This window comes from Girardinichthys multiradiatus, chromosome 21 (assembly GCF_021462225.1).
Source record: "Girardinichthys multiradiatus isolate DD_20200921_A chromosome 21, DD_fGirMul_XY1, whole genome shotgun sequence".
Taxonomy (NCBI): domain Eukaryota; kingdom Metazoa; phylum Chordata; class Actinopteri; order Cyprinodontiformes; family Goodeidae; genus Girardinichthys; species Girardinichthys multiradiatus.
The window spans coordinates 33,472,165-33,492,286 of record NC_061813.1 but is presented as its reverse complement, the minus strand read 5'-3'; the positions used below and the strand labels follow the sequence as shown (position 1 = coordinate 33,492,286).

The following is a 20,122-nucleotide window of genomic DNA, read 5'->3' as shown; positions in this document are numbered from 1 at the left end:
TAATTATATAGAATTTTATTCTTCTGAAGTAATATCTGGAGTATGAGCAGGTTAGAGACATCCACTGCCATCTGAAACTAATTGTCGGGAATATAGATGGTTTTGAACCTTTCAAAGAAGCTGATGTCCTTCTCCAGCTGACTCATTTTCTCTTCCAGACGGATCTTGTGGTCTTTCTTTGACAGGGTGTCAGTGAGGAGAGGAAGGCCCTGATATTCATGATGGAGTTCATCCCACTTCTTCTTCAGGCCCTGCAGAGAAGATGCAAACATGAGAACTCAATCCTGAAGGTTATTTAAAAGCTAATTGTTGCAGAACAAAAGACACATTCTATCTTTACATGCCTCTGACTTCAGTCTAATTTTGTGTTTGCTTCACCAGGGGTTTTAGATGTTGGGGTGATCCCCTGTTGTTCTAGAAAACAATGTAGTGTACCTCTAGGGTAGCTAGTTGCTCCTCGTCAGACAGTTCTTTCATGACTTTCTGCTCCTTTACAAAGTGTTCGTGCTCCTCCTTAGCCTTTCGTTCAGCTTCATTGCGCTGTCGCAGGTATTCAGGTACTTCACCATAATCCTGCAGGTAGGGAACAAGAAACTTCACATCCACGTGTGATAAAACTGGACTCCTATAGGGCTAGTTTTGCAGTTAAAATGAATATAAGCTAGGTTTGGTTTCTTTGGACCAGGGAGGTCCTGGAAAATTGTTTTAATTTGCAGTTGGTTTGTCATTAAAGGACAGGGAGGAGATTAAAAACAGAGAAGCATTAGGCCAGGAGGGGTATTTAGGCAAAAGAAGACCTGAAACAATATATATGGGTAGGAAGGGCTTTGTCAGTGGATTAATCAGGAAAGACACACAGCTAAACATGGACGTTCTGAGCCCAGAATACTTTCTATGGGAAAGAGAAAGAAAGACAGAATACAAACAAACTGCAGCAATTTCTACATCAATGGGTCTTTTGAACACATGGCGGTGGGCCATGAGTACTTTCTAGGGACACAAGGTTAATGGCAGCAGTAGTACTGAAGCTGGCTCCATCTAGGAAAAGAGCAAAAGAACTGGGCCAGAAGACTTTCTATGGGAAAGAAAACCATTAGCTCTATCAGTGGCTCTGCTCTGTACAGACATACCGCTAAAAACAGAAACACTGGGCCAGAGGTACCCTCTTTTGAAAAGAGAAACAAAGACAGAACACAAAGATAGGGGTTGCAGTATCAACAATCAGCTGCTAAACGTAGAAGAGCTGGGTAAGGAGTACTTTCTATGAGAAAGAAAAAATAATACAGTGTGGGCTTTACCCCTAAAGGAGACACAACTAAATACAGACAACGAAATACATTCCACAGAAAGAGAAAGAGATTTAAGTGACAGGGTGACAGAAAATACCTTTTTCATGATGTATTTAGGGACAAGTCCAGAGTTTTCCAGAAGCTGTTTGTGTCCTTTCTTTGTGTTTACACAAGAGGCCTTAGGCTTCTTCGGAACCATGACAGTGGTCTGTAGGAAATCCCTCTTGGTTTGAATCCCCATTAGTGGGTTGTTATTCCGTGCAGTGACTGGTGGCTTTCTCATAGTACTAGTACAAGTCTTATGGACGTCCTCTGACTCTGTCCCAAAAGGAAGGCAGGCGTCAGGTAGGTCATATTCACATCACAAAGGCAAATCCTCATGCTGTTTGACAGAGGAACTTACTCTGAGGAGGTTGAGGCTGTTTTGAATGCTTTTTGAGGTACTTATCCGGAGATGGCAGTTCTAGTTTTTGTGGTCCCATCGTCTTCTTCGCATCTTTGGTTAACTTATGCTCAAGAATGACAGCTGGCCTGTACTTGGATACATACCTTCAGGAAGATTTCAGAAGAAAAAGATTTGAGGAGAAAAACAATAAAAAACAACTACAAATAAGACAGAGCACTAGGTGGTGTCGATTGTATGGCAGGCCATTTGCTATTTGGTTTTAAAGTTGGATAAAGATACCAAAATGTGTCTTTTAAGTTCTTGGCTGAAGCAAATCTAGATTAGCAAATACTATGGTCGACATCAGGAACTAATTGAAATGGGATGTCTGTGGGATATAAAACCACAAACCATGATTCAACATTTCAATAAAGGGCTATTAAGGTATATGGACCTTTGACCAGCTTTAGATAAAATTTGGTTCATTTGACTAGTCAAAGAAATTATTTAAAACACATAAAAACATATACTGTGTGTGGGGAAAATTAAAATTGATTAGTGAATGCCCCCATCATTTTTATGATTAAGAAAATGTACAAAAAGGTAAGGACTGGATAAGCTGGTGCTTCTTCCTGCTTTGACTGTTTTTGAAAATATTTTTAAAGATGATTTTATTCATGCTTGTTTTGATTTTCACTTTTTTTTTTACTTCCTGTTTTTGTTGCTGTTGAAATTTTTAATTGTTCAGAGATCAGTTTAAATTAGTTACAGTTACTAATTACTATAGTTACTATAATTATATAATATAATAGTTACTATAATTATAATTACAATAGTTACTAGTTACTTATAAAAATTAGTAAATGTGTATTTTTTGTATTTAACGGGTTTAGAAAAAAATAGTATCAAAATGAACTTCCATTTGTGTCTTAACATAACTCGCACAGTTTGAAAAGAGTTAAATGAGAGATTTTTCTAAATTATTCAGCTTTGTTTACCAGCCAGTAAAATGGCTAGCCTGTAACCAGACCAGACAAATTCACTCACCTTGGTGGTTTTTTAATTTCATCCGGCTCCTTTGGGATGCAGTTGTACACGCTTTCATGCGGATAGATGGCTTCAGACATGTTGGATGAGTTGTGAAAACGGCAACTTTAAACCGCTAAAAAAAACAAACAAGCAAAAAAAAAAAAAAAAAACAACCTATACGGCCAGTTGCTAGGCAACGATGGAAACAAACGTGGCATTCCTCAACACTCGTAAAGCACTCAACTTATAAAGCCACTTTGCTCAAAACAAAAGCATTACTGTTAACATCCCGGAAAAGAATAAACGTAACTTTTTTTTAAATTAACTGTCGTTGAAAATGTTTTGATCCATCCGTTACTGCTGTCAAACTGGCGTCCTGTCAGGACGAAAGTGCAAAATTCCGAGGTTTTAACGTGACCTTGAAATTAGCAAACGCGAGGTCGGGCGAGCACCCGTTGAAGAGTCTTTTGAACTTGTTTGTAGTTTGTCATAAATATCTGCTAATTTAAGTTGTTAACGGGACTTTAGCAATAAAAATAAGCTGTTAACAATTTATCTGCACTGAGCTTTACAGCCATTATGTGACGTAACTGTATATTGTGATGAGTGTAACTGAATAAATCAGGAAGAAAAAACAAAAGAAAGGTTGACTTTAAAAAAAAAAAAAATTATTTTTTTTACTGGGATTGAATTAATTTTGTTAAATTCACAAGGGTCGTATTTGGAAAACAAATATTGATCAGGTAGTTCTGTGCAACAGTGGAAAATATTTTAAAAGATCATTTTAAAATGCTGACAGATTTCTACCTTTAAATAACTGTTTCATTTAAAGAGATTATATTTCACACATCTCACTAAATGGAGACATCCCCACACTGAAAAAATTGCCAAATATTGGTGTTTTTCTCTGCCAAAAAGTGAAGTATGGCCTATTTCCTGCCCAATGAAATGCTAATTCTGCCTAAAATGACTTTGTTTCCCTAAGAGGGGTTATGGTTTGGCTCATCCACAAAACAGGACAGGTCCAGACTGCAACGAATAATCAGGACTGCAGAGTTAATCATCAAGGTTGACCTTCCCCCCATCCAGGACTTATACAGGTCTAGGGTCAGGAAAAGAGCTGCTAAAATCTCTGCAGACCCCACATACCCTGCACATAAACTGTTCAGAGCTTTACCTTCAGGCTGCCGCTACAGAGACAGTTTCTTCCCCCAGGCTGTTTCTCTGTTAAACATTCAATAGAGTACAAAACAACAGCATACAGATGTTGCAAATGCACCTTTTATTTATATATGTGTATATTGTATATTGTAAATATGTATATTCTGTAATGCAAAAACAAAACCAAAGAGCAAAGTGTACTGGAGTCAAATTCCTTGTTGTATGTATGAACTTGGCAATAAAGCTTCTGATCTTTTACAGCTAAATATTGTTAGTCCCACGTTGATAAAAATATGACAGTTCACTTGCCAGACAGATATTTCCTGCCAAATGAAATGCAGTATTATTTATCTGTTTCACTCAGAGGGATTATATTTTACACATCTCACTGAATGTAGTCAGTCCCACACTGAAGAAAATGCCCAAGATGGCCAAACACTGGGGCTTTTCTCTGCCAGAAAGGGGTTACTGTCTATTTCCTGCCCAATAAAATGCAATTTCTGTCTAAAGTGACTCTGTTTCACTCAGAGGGAATTATATCTTACAGATCTGACTGTGTATAGTCCAGTGAGGCAGACAATAATCTGCTCTCTGATAGCAACATGGGACCGAGTTGTCAAAGGCCACTGGAGAGCCACTTACAATGCACTCAGCAAACTGTAAAACAAAAGTACAATAATATAGAATATAAAAAAATGATTCAAAGATGCTTTAAAACGACCTACAAGTAAAGTACAGTAGTATCATGTCTATTTTTTTTATGAAAGACACAGAAGTGTCCTGTTAGCGTCTCTTTAATAACAGCATTTAAGCTCCATGACTTTATCCATGTTGGTGATTCACTCCAGAAATCCTTAATTCAGTCTCTGTGGTGCTCATAGCAGTCCTGTTTTCTTTGTGTGCTTTAAGTCCAATACTCATTGAAAATACCAGCCAGTGTACTGACTGAATATGATTAGCTCCTATAGCCATTTTTACAAAACATTTTATTCAGCATAATGGCATTTTTTGGGGGCAAATTGCCACTATTTGTAAATAGTGTTCCCTATACCTCTCCCTTTGCCTGCTTTATCGTTCACCTTAATTCCTTCCTTTATATACAAATCATTTTTTAAAATTTGAACAGTCAGGTCTATTTGCGTATGTTTGGACTAAAATTAAGTTGAAGACATTTAGGCAATACATAAAACGTCTTCATTAAACACTGTAGCTCTTCAGAGTTTTATCTGTGATGAACTGTCACTGTCTCTTCAAGTTTCATTGTGCCGTCGGTGAAGCTGTGCGCTGCCTTAAGAACCTTTATTTCCGACATTCTGATGAGCACTTGAAACCAACACACGGTTTTAAATGACTAAAACTGCTTAATTGTTTTTTAAACCTACAGAAATCACGAGATTTAGTTACATTACGTGATAATAATTTAACTAATTTGGGTATATTATGAGAATTTTTCAGATACTTCAGATTTGATCGAGATCACAACAGATTTTGAGTATTTTTGTCCCTCCAGACTGGCCGTAGTGCATAGAGGAACGCGGATGTCGTTTCTTGTAGTAGTAAAAAACCACAAGCAGTATCGTAAATTATTGATTATCTCGGTCAAAGAGCGGAAAAAACGACATCTTACGTGAGTGTTTTACTTAGCAGATCTGTGATTTATGGAGACCGTTTAAATCAATAACTTTTTGCGAATGTAGTTTTAGGTTCACTTCAGTCAGTCTTCTGTGCAGGGAGCTTTGTTCTGTTATTATAGGTGCCACAGAGACTCTAAATGTTTATGGGGAAAATACCGTCCTTTTTATGCACGGTATGCCTTTTTTAAACCAAATACACGAGCGTAATTGTTTAGTTCTTCCGGTCGCAATTATTTGCAGGCGTAGTAAGTACGTCCTGTTTTATTTCTAGGGTTTCAGAGCATAGAATTAGAATGAGCAGAAACAGTCTTATTATCCTATGATATAAGCATTTTTTATTTTTTTTTTTTGACTGTGGTTAAAGCTTTGTGAACTGTGGGATGACCTGCTCCGCTGCACGTACAAAGTTTCCCATCATCTGCCGGCAGAAATGACACATTTTATTTTGTTCTAAGCTTTTACGTATCGAGAAATCAGATAAACGATCCGGGCCCCCGTATTCACAAAGAATCCTTAAAGTAGCTCCTAGTGACGTCATTCTAAAAGAAATGTTGGAATTCTTGAAATTCCAACATTTTTCTTTGAATTTATCCTCTGTTGGATAAACGTTTTTCACGAAGCATCTTAGTCCGAGAGCTCCTAACGTAAGGAGATGTTAAGAGTAGTGAGGAGGACTTTTAGTGAGTGTCTTAAGCAGAGGAGAAGGAGGAAAGACAGAGATAAAGGAGAGATATTCTCCTACAATGAACAACCCCCTTATAGTCGAGTAAATGAGCACATAAACTTCTATAACAATCAGTCAATTATTAATATAGGGATAAGATAAACCTTATCTTTCCCCTAGGGTGAAATTAAATAGTTTCAGTGGCAGGACAGATTAGTGTGAATGAACACATATATAATTATGTACCAAAAGCAACATTGTATAAGAACTTAAATTATGTTTTATATTTTAGATTCCTTAAAGTAGCGGCCCTTTGCTGTGATGACTGACATATCTCTCTCAATAAACCTCTGGGAAGTTCTTTCAGGAATCTAAAATATAAAAATATTTAGAGGTATTTCACATAAAAATCATCAATGGAAATCAAATTTATTAACCAATGGAGGCCTGGATTTGGAGTCACACACAAAATTAAAGTGGAAAAACAAACTACAGGCTGATCCAACTTTGATGTAATGTCCTTAAAACAAGTCAAAATGAGGCTCAGTATTGTGTGTGACCTCCACGTGCCTGTATGACCTCCCTACAACGCCTGGGCATGCTCCTGATGAGACGGAGGATGGTCTCTTGAGGGATCTCCTCCCAGACCTGGACTAAAGCATCCACCAACTCCTGGACAGTCTGTGGTGCAACGTGACGTTGGTGGATGGAGCGAGACATGATGTCTCAGATGTGCTCAATCAGATTCAGGTCTGGGGAACAGGCGGGCCAATCCATAGCTTCAATGTCTTCATCTTGCAGGAACTGCTGACACACTCCAGCCACATGAGGTCTAGCATTGTCCTGCATTAGAAGGAACCCAGGACCAACCGCACCAGCATATAGTCTCACAAGGAGTCTGAGGATCTCATCTCGGTACCTAACGGCAGTCAGGCTACCTCTGGCGAACCAAAGAAATGCCACCCCACACCATTGTTGACCCACTGCCAAACCGGTCATGCTGAAGGATGTTGCAGGCAGCAGATCACTCTCCACGGTGTCTCCAGACTCTGTCACGTTTGTCACATGTGCTCAGTGTGAACCTGCTTTCATCTGTGAAGAGCACAGGGCGCCAGTGGCGAATTTGCCAATCCTGGTGTTCTCTGGCAAATGCCAAGCGTCCTGCACGGTGTTGAGCTGTGAGCACAACCTCCATTTGTGGACGTCAGGCCCTCATACCATCCTCATGGAGTCGGTTTCTAACCGTTTGTGCAGACACATGCACATTTGTGGCCTGCTGGAGGTCATTTTGCAGGGCTCTAGCAGTGCTCCTCCTGTTCCTCCTTGCACAAAGGCAGAGGTAGCGGTCCTGCTGCTGGGTTGTTGCCCTCCTACAGCCTCCTCCACGTCTCCTGGTGTACTGGCCTGTCTCCTGGTAGCGCCTCCAGGCTCTGGACACTACGCTGACAGACACAGCAAACCTTCTTGCCACACCTCGCATTGATGTGCCATCCTGGATGAGCTGCACTACCTGAGCCACTTGTGTGGGTTGTAGAGTCCGTCTCATGAACCACGAGTGTGAAAGCACCACCAACATTCAAAAGTGATCAAAACATCAGCCAGAAAGCATAGATACTGAAAGTGGTCTGTGGTCCCCACCTGCAGAACCACTCCTTTATTGAGTGTGTCTTGCTAATCGCGGTGAGAATTTACATTGTAAAGAGTCACGAAAATAAAGACACCCATTCAGCATGTTAGGATTATGATTATTGATTAATTAATGTTTATCAAGAATTATAATTAAAAATCATAATTTGAGAAAATTAATTTCTTAACCAAAATCCTCATTTATGAATCGAAATCAGAGATGTCCTCTGGTGTTGTAATTGTGGCTCAAAGCCTTTGATAATTACAATTATTAAATTATCAGTAATAGTTATCAACTATTATTAGAGGTCAATGTTTAATCAACCATTTCTGCTGAAACGTGGGGAACTTTAACCTTATTTTGACTGACAAATCACTCTTACACAAAATAAACATAAACGCCTTCTCTTTATTTACGTGACATTTATTAAATCAACAGCCCTGATACAACTCGTTCTTCCGATTCAATAATCTTCACCTAATCAAACATGCAAAGTTCTACACAAAAAGGGTAAAATATCTAACTAAACAAAATAAAACAGCATTGAGTGTGTATGAAATCAAACCAGCAGTTATGGCAAAAGTGATAATATGACGAGGAATATGGTGTTGGACGGAGTTTTGGGGAGCGGCCCGCCAGAAAGAGTAGCTTAGTTAATACTGTAAATCATAAAACATCCCCCACCGCTGGGGAGTCCGCGCACACAAAGGGTTGTAAAACGTTTGGCGGCAACTAATAAGCAGTAAAGTTGAAGACAAAGAAAATGGTGAATTTCACCATGAGGTTATTATAGCAGTTCAGTTCTATGGCGCACCTGAGCTTGCTCTCAGCTGTTAAAACAGCACAGCAAAACACACACAGCTTGAAAAGCACAGCGGCTTTCAGATATCCAACACAGCAAATCAAAGTTTCAATAAAATGTTGCATGCACATACAGTTTAGAACACATCAGACTATAAGTGACGATTTTAAATCGCCTAACGTCCTACTCTATCCTGCCCACGCTATTTCTAATAAAGAAATGAAAAAAATAAAAAATGGATTTTACTTGAGGTTGCCTCCTCTGAGCAGAGGGGAGGAGAGAGAGGGGTTGGAGAGTTTCCACGCGTCCGCAGATAACTCAGGGAAACAGTCCATTTTCGTCCTTTGTGGCCTCCTTGGCAGAAAGGTGAAAAACAATATGACGGGCCGTCACTTAGTCGACTGGAACAAAAAAAAAAACAAGGAGGGAAAATTGTGTCTCCTTGAAAACTCCGCGGCTTTTTTGGTTACGTGTTAAACCCACGTCTTCGATCGGTAAAGTTGAAAACTTACAAGCCTTCTTATTCCTGTAAGCTTAATTCGCTTAGTTTTCTCGTTGGCCAATGGGGAGAATGAATGAAATCCACGTGGGATTTTCTTCTCCAGAATGCTGCTTCAGTTGCGTGGTAACTACATCTAGGTCCCAAGCTGAAAGCCATGGTGGGCTGTCTCATCCTCTTATATAGTTGACTGTGGCCTCAGAGCTGCGACGCCCCCGTCCTATCAGCCGCGGTGGCCGCTGGGATTTGTAGTAGCGGACTGTCCTGGGATACAAAATGGCCGAAAACACCGGTAAGGCCTGGTGGCGTCCAGCAAATGGTCCAATATTCAGCAAAACATGGTCCAACAAGTGAGGAAGTGTCGATCGATCGAGAGAGAGAGAGAGCTTTATATATAGACATAAATACAAACTCTAGACAACAGTACAATAGTCTAAGCACTATCTAATCAGAAGGGAGACGTGAATGTTTGTTCGCACCGTGACCCCAGGACCAAATCTACCTTTCAGCACTCCTTTCTTCTCCTCCACCAGCAGGCTCTGCGCCTCTGTTCAGTTCGGTCTTCTCCATTTTGTTTCAGTCATTTTATGAAACTAAATTATACTAGGGTTAGGGTTACTCATTATACATACTCATTATACTCATTATACAAGAAGTCAATGACAGTAAAATGCTGAATTTTAATATTAATATGAAATTAATGAATATAAAATAGAGGCAGTATGAAAACGACCAGCATGGAGAATAAACATAATAATAAAAAAATCTAAATAATAGTGAGCATGTAAATAAGCTACATTTTGATTCTGTGTGACAATTTAATTTTGCTAACTCATTATTATAATTCACACATTTCTGAATCCAGTCTTAATTCTATCATCAGTTAATTTCTTTCCATTGATTACTGGGATCATCGTGTTTTTTTGTTGTTTATTTTTAAAACCAATCACAGCTTTTAGAAGACAGTGTCACACCTAGCAACAGGGTCAACCACACCTCCTCACTAAAATAGAACTTTCTGTCGTCTCCTCGCTCAGAGTCGCTCTCAGCAGCGAAGTGAATCAATCTTAAGCTAGGAGTCCTCACCAGGAGTTTTTAGGCGAAGATAGGAGCTCTCTGAGAGTCTTTGTGAATACGAGATCTTTAGGTTCTAAAAAATACTGAAATCTAACCACTTGTACAAAAACTCACAACAGATTTACAGAAAGACGCTATTTATTAAACAAAAATGAACCAAAAATCAAGATTGCATCCTATGATTTAAAAGCTTGTAGAATCATCCGCAGCAACTTTCCTGAGGTCCCACCACAGCATTCTGATCAGTTTGAGGTCTGGACTTTCTTTGAGCCTCTCCAGCATTTTGACTTTTTTCTTCTTTTTAGCCACTCAGTTATAGATCTGCTGCAGTGCTTGGGATCATCATCCTGTTGATGACCCAGCTACTTGTTTATGGTTGACCCAATGTCTGCAAGGTGTAGAGGTCCAATCCCAAATTATTATCGCACCAGCACCATGGTGTTTGTGCTGCTATGTTATGCTTGGTTTTTCCAAAACATGTTGCTGTGCATTATGGTCAGACACCTCTACGTGGGTCCCTTCTGTCCACAGTACATTGTGTTGCAAAGTACCAAGGTGGAATGACATCAGATGTGACGTTATTATGGTGAAATACAATGTGCCCCTTCTACCTTGCTCCCTCTGGGTTCCAACTGCTGCAGGGAGATGGTGCCTGCCCGACGTGTTGGGGGCGTATGGCCAGGGGTGTGTCTAGAATTATTTTCTTTGGCGGGCCAGGTAGGGGCACAGATTGTAGGGTGGCACCCTGAAACTGTAGTCTAAGATATACAGTGTATAGAATATATACAGGGGTTGGACAATGAAACTGAAACACCTGTCATTTTAGTGTGGGAGATTTCATGGCTAAATTGGACCAGCCTGGTAGCCAGTCTTCATTGATTGCACATTGCACCAGTAAGAGCAGAGTGTGAAGGTTCAATTAGCAGGGTAAGAGCACAGTTTTGCTCAAAATATTGAAATGCACACAACATTATGGGTGACATACCAGAGTTCAAAAGAGGACAAATTGTTGGTGCACGTCTTGCTGGCGCATCTGTGACCAAGACAGCAAGTCTTTGTGATGTATCAAGAGCCACAGTATCCAGGGTAATGTCAGCATACCACCAAGAAGGACGAACCACATCCAACAGGATTAACTGTGGACGCAAGAGGAAGTTGTCTGAAAGGGATGTTCGGGTGCTAACCCGGATTGTATCCAAAAAACATAAAACCACGGCTGCCCAAATCACAGCAGAATTAAATGTGCATCTCAACTCTCCTGTTTCCACCAGAACTGTCCGTCTGGAGCTCCACAGGGTCAATATACACGGCTGGGCTGCTATAGCCAAACCTTTGGTCACTCATGCCAATGCCAAACGTTGGTTTCAATGGTGCAAGGAGCGCAAAACTTGGGCTGTGGACAATGTGAAACATGTATTGTCCTCTGATGAGTCCACCTTTACTGTTTTCCCCACATCTGGGAGAGTTGCGGTGTGGAGAAGCCCCAAAGAAGCGTACCACCCAGACTGTTGCATGCCCAGAGTGAAGCATGGGGGTGGATCAGTGATGGTTTGGGCTGCCATATCATGGCATTCCCTTGGCCCAATACTTGTGCTAGATGGGCGTGTCACTGCCAAGGACTACCGAACCATTCTTCAGGACCATGTGCATCCAATGGTTCAAACATTGTATCCTGAAGGCGGTGCCGTGTATCAGGATGACAATGCACCAAAACACACAGCAAGACTGGTGAAAGATTGGTTTGATGAACATGAAAGTGAAGTTGAACATCTCCCATGGCCTGCACAGTCACCAGATCTAAATATTATTGAGCCACATTGGGGTGTTTTGGATGAGCGAGTCAGGAAACGTTTTCCTCCACCAGTATCACGTAGTGACCTGGCCACTATCCTGCAAGAAGAATGGCTTAAAATCCCTCTGACCACTGTGCAGGACTTGTATATGTCATTCCCAAGACGAATTGACGCTGTATTGGCTGCAAAAGGAGGCTCTACACCATACTAATAAATTATTGTGGTCTAAAACCAGTTGTTTCAGTTTCATTGTCCAACCCCTGTATGTTTTGTTCTGTTATGTTTTTGTTCCTAAAAAAACTTTAAAAAAAGTTTTATCATCATCAGAATGAACAAAAACATTGCTAGTTGTGATTTCATGCTGCGAGAACCACTCGTAGTATTGTGGACCAATCCTGCCATAATTGAGAATATATACAGAAAAATATGAATGCTCAATAAATAAATAAGCATTTGATTAAATACACAAACAAATACAGTAAATAAATGTAGGCAGTAATTAAATTATTTAATGAGACATAAATGTATATATCTAATTTAATTAGCCTTTTTATTTATTCACCTTTGTAATAATTACCTTATTTATTATCCATTACAATTTTCAACTTTATTTTATTAATAACTGTACGAGATGCAGCGCGGGTGCTAGGAGCGGGGCTGTGGTGGGCTGACTGTAAGCTTCAGAGCTACAAATGTACACTTCCAGGTGACAAAGTCATACACACCCACTCAACAAAAACACACTTATTTGTACACATATGCCCACATACTATCACACATATACACACACCTACGTGCCAACACATGATAATGCAAAATGGTTGAAGGTCATACAAACACAAGTTACTTTAACTTCAATGTGGCCTGCCTAATTTGATGCTGTATTGAATCTGGAATTGATAGTTAATCACACAATTAAGGTACTGTCTTGAGATGCCCTTTTTGTAGAGCAAAACTGCCTTGGCACATGTAGGCAACCATCTGCTCCATATGGTATGCCTGAAACTCTGCGATAGGACACGGTAAAAAAAAAAAATTATTATTCTATCCAGATCATGGGGAGCAGCAAGTGCTTCTCTAAGGTCATTGCTGATGTCTTCCTGTTTTGGTTTTTTAATAAAACACACCTGTGTGCAGTGGCGGCTGGTGAAAAATATTCTTGGTGGGGCTGATGTAACAATACATTCTCTACCTACTCCAATATATGAAATGGAATCAACAGTGAGACAACGAATACAATTGAAGAGCATCCCTTTCGACATGCCCGCGCAATGCCAGGTCAAATGCACCACAAAACTTAATACAGTCAATGAGTTTAGATAAAATATGACAATTCTTAACAACCTCTTCATTGTGCCTTCTGTCCGTCATTCAGCTCATATGCTAATCTTTCCGGGCACAGCTAGCTTGACACAGTTTTCCATATGAACTCATATTTGTTCATGCTTCTTAATGCGTTCTGAGAGATGCTTCAATCCGTTTGTCCTGACTGTGTCCACGTTAAATCACATTTGGTACTTTTAAAAAGAATGCAGGGAAAACAGAAAAGTGCATTGGCTATTCCACATCCAAGACAGTCAAGACTTGCGCTCAAAGCAACTCTTGCAAAATCTCCAGTTGTAGACTTTATTTTTCTCCTTGGTCTGCTGGTTGATGATATTGTCGGGCTTGTCGGATCCCAGCTCCTTAACCCGGACTTTCTCCTCCACTGTCCTTCTTGCGAATGGGTCGATAAATAAGGATCTCACCGAATTCAAGTTCACCATGATCCCTCTGATTGACTGTGCTACACAAGTGTTTTTTTAACCTGCAGGGGGAGATATTTTCATTCCCCAAGGCCATGAAATTCTGCGAGACTGATTGGGCATAAATATTTATTCATTTGCCATAACAACTATTGGCTATTCAGCTGCACCGCTGGGGCACTCTGAACAGTGCCCCATGATAGAAATATACGAGTCTGTCTGTGGGAATTCACTGGTGAATGAACATCAGTAGGTCGGAAATGTACAGGTCCTTCTCAAAATATTAGCATATTGTGATAAAGTTCATTGTTTTCCATAATGTCATGATGAAAATTTAACATTCATATATTTTAGATTCATCGCACACTAACTGAAATATTTCAGGTCTTTTATTGTCTTAATACGGATGATTTTGGCATACAGCTCATGAAAACCCAAAATTCCTATCTCACAAAATTAGCATATCATTAAAAGGGTCTCTAAACGAGCTATGAACCTAATCATCTGAATCAACGAGTTAACTCTAAACACCTGCAAAAGATTCCTGAGGCCTTTAAAACTCCCAGCCTGGTTCATCACTCAAAACCCCAATAGTGGGTAAGACTGCCGACCTGACTGCTGTCCAGAAGGCCACTATTGACACCCTCAAGCAAAAGGGTAAGACACAGAAAGAAATTTCTGAACGAATAGGCTGTTCCCAGAGTGCTGTATCAAGGCACCTCAGTGGGAAGTCTGTGGGAAGGAAAAAGTGGCAGAAAACGCTGCACAACGAGAAGAGGTGACCGGACCCTGAGGAAGATTGTGGAGAAGGGCCGATTCCAGACCTTGGGGGACCTGCGAAAGCAGTGGACTGAGTCTGGAGTAGAAACATCCAGAGCCACCGTGCACAGGCGTGTGCAGGAAATGGGCTACAGATGCCGCATTCCCCAGGTCAAGCCACTTTTGAACCAGAAACAGCGGCAGAAGCGCCTGACCTGGGCTACAGAGAAGCAGCACTGGACTGTTGCTCTGTGGTCCAAAGTACTTTTTTCGAATGAAAGCAAATTCTGCATGTCATTCGGAAATCAAGGTGCCAGAGTCTGGAGGAAGACTGGGGAGAAGGAAATGCCAAAATGCCAGAAGTCCAGTGTCAAGTACCCACAGTCAGTGATGGTCTGGGGTGCCGTGTCAGCTGCTGGTGTTGGTCCACTGTGTTTTATCAAGGGCAGGGTCAATGCAGCTAGCTATCAGGAGATTTTGGAGCACTTCATGCTTCCATCTGCTGAAAAGCTTTATGGAGATGAAGATTTCATTTTTCAGCACGACCTGGCAACTGCTCACAGTGCCAAAACCACTGGTAAATGGTTTACTGACCATGGTATCACTGTGCTCAATTGGCCTGCCAACTCTCCTGACCTGAACCCCATAGAGAATCTGTGGGATATTGTGAAGAGAACGTTGAGAGACTCAAGACCCAACACTCTGGATGAGCTAAAGGCCGCTATCGAAGCATCCTGGGCCTCCATAAGACCTCAGCAGTGCCACAGGCTGATTGCCTCCATGCCACGCTGCATTGAAGCAGTCATTTCTGCAAAAGGATTCCCGACCAAGTATTGAGTGCATAACTGTACATGATTATTTGAAGGTTGACGTTTTTTGTATTAAAAACACTTTTCTTTTATTGGTCGGATGAAATATGCTAATTTTGTGAGATAGGAATTTTGGGTTTTCATGAGCTGTATGCCAAAATCATCCGTATTAAGACAATAAAAGACCTGAAATATTTCAGTTAGTGTGCAATGAATCTAAAATATATGAATGTTAAATTTTCATCATGACATTATGGAAAATAATGAACTTTATCACAATATGCTAATATTTTGAGAAGCACCTGTAGTTTATATATATTTCATATTACATAGAGGCACACTTTATTAAGTGAAACTGATATATATATATATCTATAATTGGTAAAAATATATTTTACATTTCCCCCTTTTATCAGGGAGGGTGGGGCCCCAGCGCCCCCTATGGTCCGGCCGCCACTGCTTGTGTGTTCCAACCAGCACACTGCAAAGATTTGTTTTGTCCTACATTTGGTTAAACTTTTATCATGGCTTGATCATAAATATGTGCATATTTGTGTTGTGTCTGCGGGCATGTCCTTGTATTTTCATTTTCCCTTTGATCTGTGTCAGAATGAGTCAAAATGTTTCCTTTGCAGAGGAAAAAACAGCTGATCCATCTTCATTCCTGAATGGGATTACTCAGTGCCATTCAGCTTGCCTCGAGGATTGCCAGATGCTGCCTGTGCCAACTTTCTACATCAAAGTCATGTTTTTCCACAAAATCCACCCTCATGGGGGACAAGAACATTCTGCTGATGGGCCCGCCTGGAGCAGGGAAGACAACAGTTGGGAAGATTGTGGCCCATAAACTGGGTCTGCCCATCATAGATGTTGATGATGATGTCTTGGAGAAGAGGTGGAAGATGCCAGTTGCGGCCAAGCTGGCAGAGGTGGGCGGAAGGTTTTTCCTGGAGGAGGAAGGCCAGACTTTGTGTAACTTCTCCGCCTCTGGGTGCATCATTTCCCTGACGGGTTCAAATCCTCTTCACGCTGAGGCTATGCAGCACATGAAGCAAAACGGACTCGTCGTCTACCTGGACGTGGACAGTGAGGACATCATAGAGAGACTTAGTAGAATGAAGGTTGACCGGATAGTGGGCCAAGAAGAGGGGGTGTCCTTGAAAGACCTTTTGTGCTACAGGAAGCAGTTCTATGAGAAATGGCTGGACATAAGGGTGTTTTGTGGAATGGGAGACACGGTGGAGGAAGTAGCAGAGAAGGTGTTGAGAGCTGTGGAGAGATATCAGGAACATGATGAGGAGACCTATATTTCAACCAGGTGTGGTGGCTCAGAATTATCCAATCGAAAAACATACTTCAGTGATGTGGTTATAGAGGGCCTGGCTGCAGATGGAGGTCTTTATGTTCCCAAGAAAGGCTTTCCAAAGATTTCTAAAAGCCAATGTCTCAGGTTAATTTCCATGTCATATCCAGAGAGAGCTTTGGTTTTGCTGGAAAAGTGCATCCACCCAAAGGATGTCTCTGCTTTGGACCTTAGGGATATAGTATATAAAGCATATGAATCCAACTTTTCCAGTGAGAGAGTTGCACCTGTGAAACATCTTGTCCAAAATCAGTACGTCCAGGAGCTATTCCATGGCCCAACTGCTTCATTCAAAGACCTTGCCTTGCAGCTGATGCCTCAACTCTTCGCCCACTGCCTCCCACCAATGTGCAACTTCCTCATCCTTGTTGCCACATCCGGGGACACAGGCAGCGCTGTCCTCAGCGGCTTTAGCCGACTGAGCGGCACCGACAGACACCGCACAGGTGTGTTGGTGTTCTTCCCAAACGAAGGGGTGAGTCCGATCCAGGAGCAGCAGATGACGAGCTTTAGAGAAAGGAACGCCAGAGCAGTTAGTGTCCTGTCAGATTTTGACTTCTGTCAGAAGAGCATCAAGAGGATGTTTGGAGAGGCGGGGCTGACCGGGCATTTCGCTGTGGAGTATGGTACCGTTCTCAGCACAGCCAATTCTATCAACTGGGCACGGTTATTACCACAGGTGTGTTAACCATCTCCAAAAAGTTCACATGTGAGTACGAGTCAGAGTTCATACACAGTTTAATAAATAATTAGATTTAGTTTCTTTCATGGTCATGTTGAGCCTGGAAAAAGCTAAACACAGTATACAAAAAAAAATTGTATTTACAGACTAAATTCTCCCACAGTTTAAAAGTTCTGTCAATCAGTAGCAGTTAGCCTAAGTTCATATACTTCTAATAGCAGTTAGCCTGAGTATGTTTAGCTCTGATAGTTTAGTCTAAGTACTAGGTAGCCTTAATCTTTTTTGTTCTAGTAGCAATTAGCCTGAATAACAATTAGCTTGAGTACTGTCAGAAGATTTGAGCTTTTTTGGAATCAACTTGATGTTAAAATTTAATTTACTGTTTAGTGCTGTGTTTTGTGTTTTTCATAAAGAGGTTGGAACTTCCTGTGTCTTTGTGACAGACTGCCAGTGACCTGAAGAACCATTTTAAAATATGTTCTTTGCCAAGTTTTGTCATATGTAGACCTAACAATGGTTCATTAGTGGCTTTACAGATAAAAAATTATGAGGTACTGGACTGAGCACTAGATAGCAGAAATTAAGCAAAACTCATCCAGAGTCAAAAAACAACTTTGAAAACCCATCAGAATGTTTGGAGAATTGTTGACCAACACCACTTTAAGAGATAGCAGGGATTTAATGTCCCTTTGAAGGACATTTTAAATAAATTAGGAATGACTCAATACTTTTGCTCAGAAATGTATGAGAAGCTGTAGAGATTTATTATTGGCAAAATTGACCTGTAAAGTGTTACGTTTTCAAATTTTACAGATAATTTAATTCATTGACTCTTTGTGTTATTATTTTTTTTAAATCCTGAATGTTAGGAAGAGGAAGATTGTTTTATCCATATAAATAAAATTTTGGAGTCACTACTGCCTGCATTGAAAGTCTGTAAAGGGTATATCACATGTATTTTACCAGTTAAAGCCTTCTATGAAAGGTGGGATGCGGTTTGGTTTGTTTTAGCTTAGGTTTACAGATTATTATTTGATTTTCTGCACTGAACTCAGCTGTTAATTGTGTTTTGCTCCTCCAGGTCGTCTATCATTGTTCGAGCTATTTGGATCTGTGCAGAGATGGAGTGATTAACTGTGGAGATCCTGTGGATGTTTGTATCCCTACTGGGAACTTTGGTAATGCCATGTCAGCTTTGTATGCTAAGCAAATGGGCATCCCAATAAGAAAAGTCATCTGTGCATCTAACCACAACCGAATCGTGGCCGACTTCATCACCACGGGCCAGTATGATCTCCAGGGCCATCCTCTGCTGCACTCCCACTCCCCTGCAATAGATATCCTGAAGTCCTCCAACCTGGAGAGGTTTATCTACCACATCTCAGGCAGAAGCAGCTGCCTGGTCAAGGACCTGTTTACACGCCTAGAAGTGGAGAAATGCTTTCAGCTTCCTGAGCATCTCCTTAGCAAGATGCAGGAGCAAGTGCAGGCTGGCTGGTGTTCTGAAGACGATTGCTTGGCTGCCATCCACAACGTCCACACACAGACGGGATACCTCATGGACACGCACACCGCTGTGGCGAAGGTTGTAGCCGATCGGCTGAAGGATGGCTCATGCCCCACAGTGCTTTGCTCCACTGCGCACTACGGGAAATTTGCTCCTGCAGTGTTCAAAGCTCTGCAGATCCAAAATGTTCCCCAGGATCCCATGGAGCAGCTGAAGGTGCTGGAGGCCACTGCGTCCAGACCAGAAGCACACAGAGAGATGATGAAATGCCTGAGGGAGAAAGGAGGACACAGAGTTTGTCAGGCAGATTACAGTGTGCTGGTGGAGGAGGTGGAGAGCATGATACAGGATTCATTCTTGAAAGTCACATAGAATACTCTCAGCTTTTCTTTAAGGGTTCACTTCAGTTACTAATTTAAATCTTGAAGAAATTTCTGTGGCTTTGTCATGCTATAAAATATGTACTACAGCTGCATCTCAGTAAAATAGAATGTCTTCGAAAAGATCATTTATGCAATTGATTAAAAAAAATAAAACATGCGTGCCTGTGGCGCTGGAGTTAAAGCGCACAATCCATATTCAGAGGCTTCAGTCCTCAATGCAGCCGTTGTGGGTTCGACTTCCAGCCCAGGCGACCTTTGCTGCACGTCTTCCCCCTCTCTCTTTCCAACCCATTCCTGCCAGCTTACGGTCTGAAAGAAAATCTAGGAAGACATGCTAGACAATGTTGATTTTTCCCAATTTAAAATTATGTTTGAAACGACTTTGTGACACGTAAGGGTTCCTTTCACTAAAACAATGGAGCAAGAAAGCTTCATGACCCTTTTTATTAGGTTTGCAACACTTCCTGCCTTCATTAGCTGGTGCCCTCACCCAGTTAAGGAGATTTCTACCTGTTGGTGTCTACTAGGTGCAACATTCTCCTGGCAGCTTGGTGACAGTATATGAGTATTCCTGAGTAGACTAAATCCTTTTCCATTGTAAGGTAAAATGTAGGAAGATAAAAGGTTTGTTCGTTCGTTCGTCGTCTTCCGCTTATCCAGGACCGGGTCGCGGGGGCAGCAGACTCAGCAGAGACGCCCAGACGTCCCTCTCTCCAGACACCTCCAGCTCCTCCAGGGGGAGCCCAAGGCGTTCCCAGGCCAGCCGAGAGACATAGTCCCTCCAGCGTGTCCTGGGCCGTCCCCTGGGCCTCCTCCCGGTGGGACGTGCCTGGAACACCTCCCGAGGAAGGCGTCCAGGAGCCATCCGGTATAGATGCCCGAGCCACCTCAACTGGCTCCTCTCAATGTGGAGG

The 20,122-nt window shown here is 41.4% G+C and overlaps 2 protein-coding genes across 2 annotated transcripts; one reads left to right on the top strand and one right to left on the bottom strand.

Moving 5' to 3' along the window:
- Positions 1–2,947, bottom strand: enkur (enkurin, TRPC channel interacting protein). Its single transcript, XM_047350275.1, has 5 exons — positions 2,722–2,947; positions 1,693–1,838; positions 1,387–1,607; positions 436–573; positions 1–251 (listed from the first exon to the last, which is right to left on the bottom strand). Exons 1-5 carry the CDS (start codon positions 2,799–2,801, stop codon positions 78–80), a joined length of 759 nt encoding a protein of 252 aa, XP_047206231.1. The 5' UTR covers positions 2,802–2,947; the 3' UTR covers positions 1–77.
- Positions 2,948–5,390: 2,443 nt separating this feature from the next.
- Positions 5,391–19,960, top strand: LOC124857762 (threonine synthase-like 1). The gene is made up of 3 exons (XM_047349190.1): positions 5,391–5,491; positions 15,909–17,315; positions 18,400–19,960. Exons 2-3 carry the CDS (start codon positions 15,942–15,944, stop codon positions 19,195–19,197), a joined length of 2,172 nt encoding a protein of 723 aa, XP_047205146.1. The 5' UTR covers positions 5,391–5,491; positions 15,909–15,941; the 3' UTR covers positions 19,198–19,960.
- Positions 19,961–20,122: the final 162 nt, after the last annotated feature.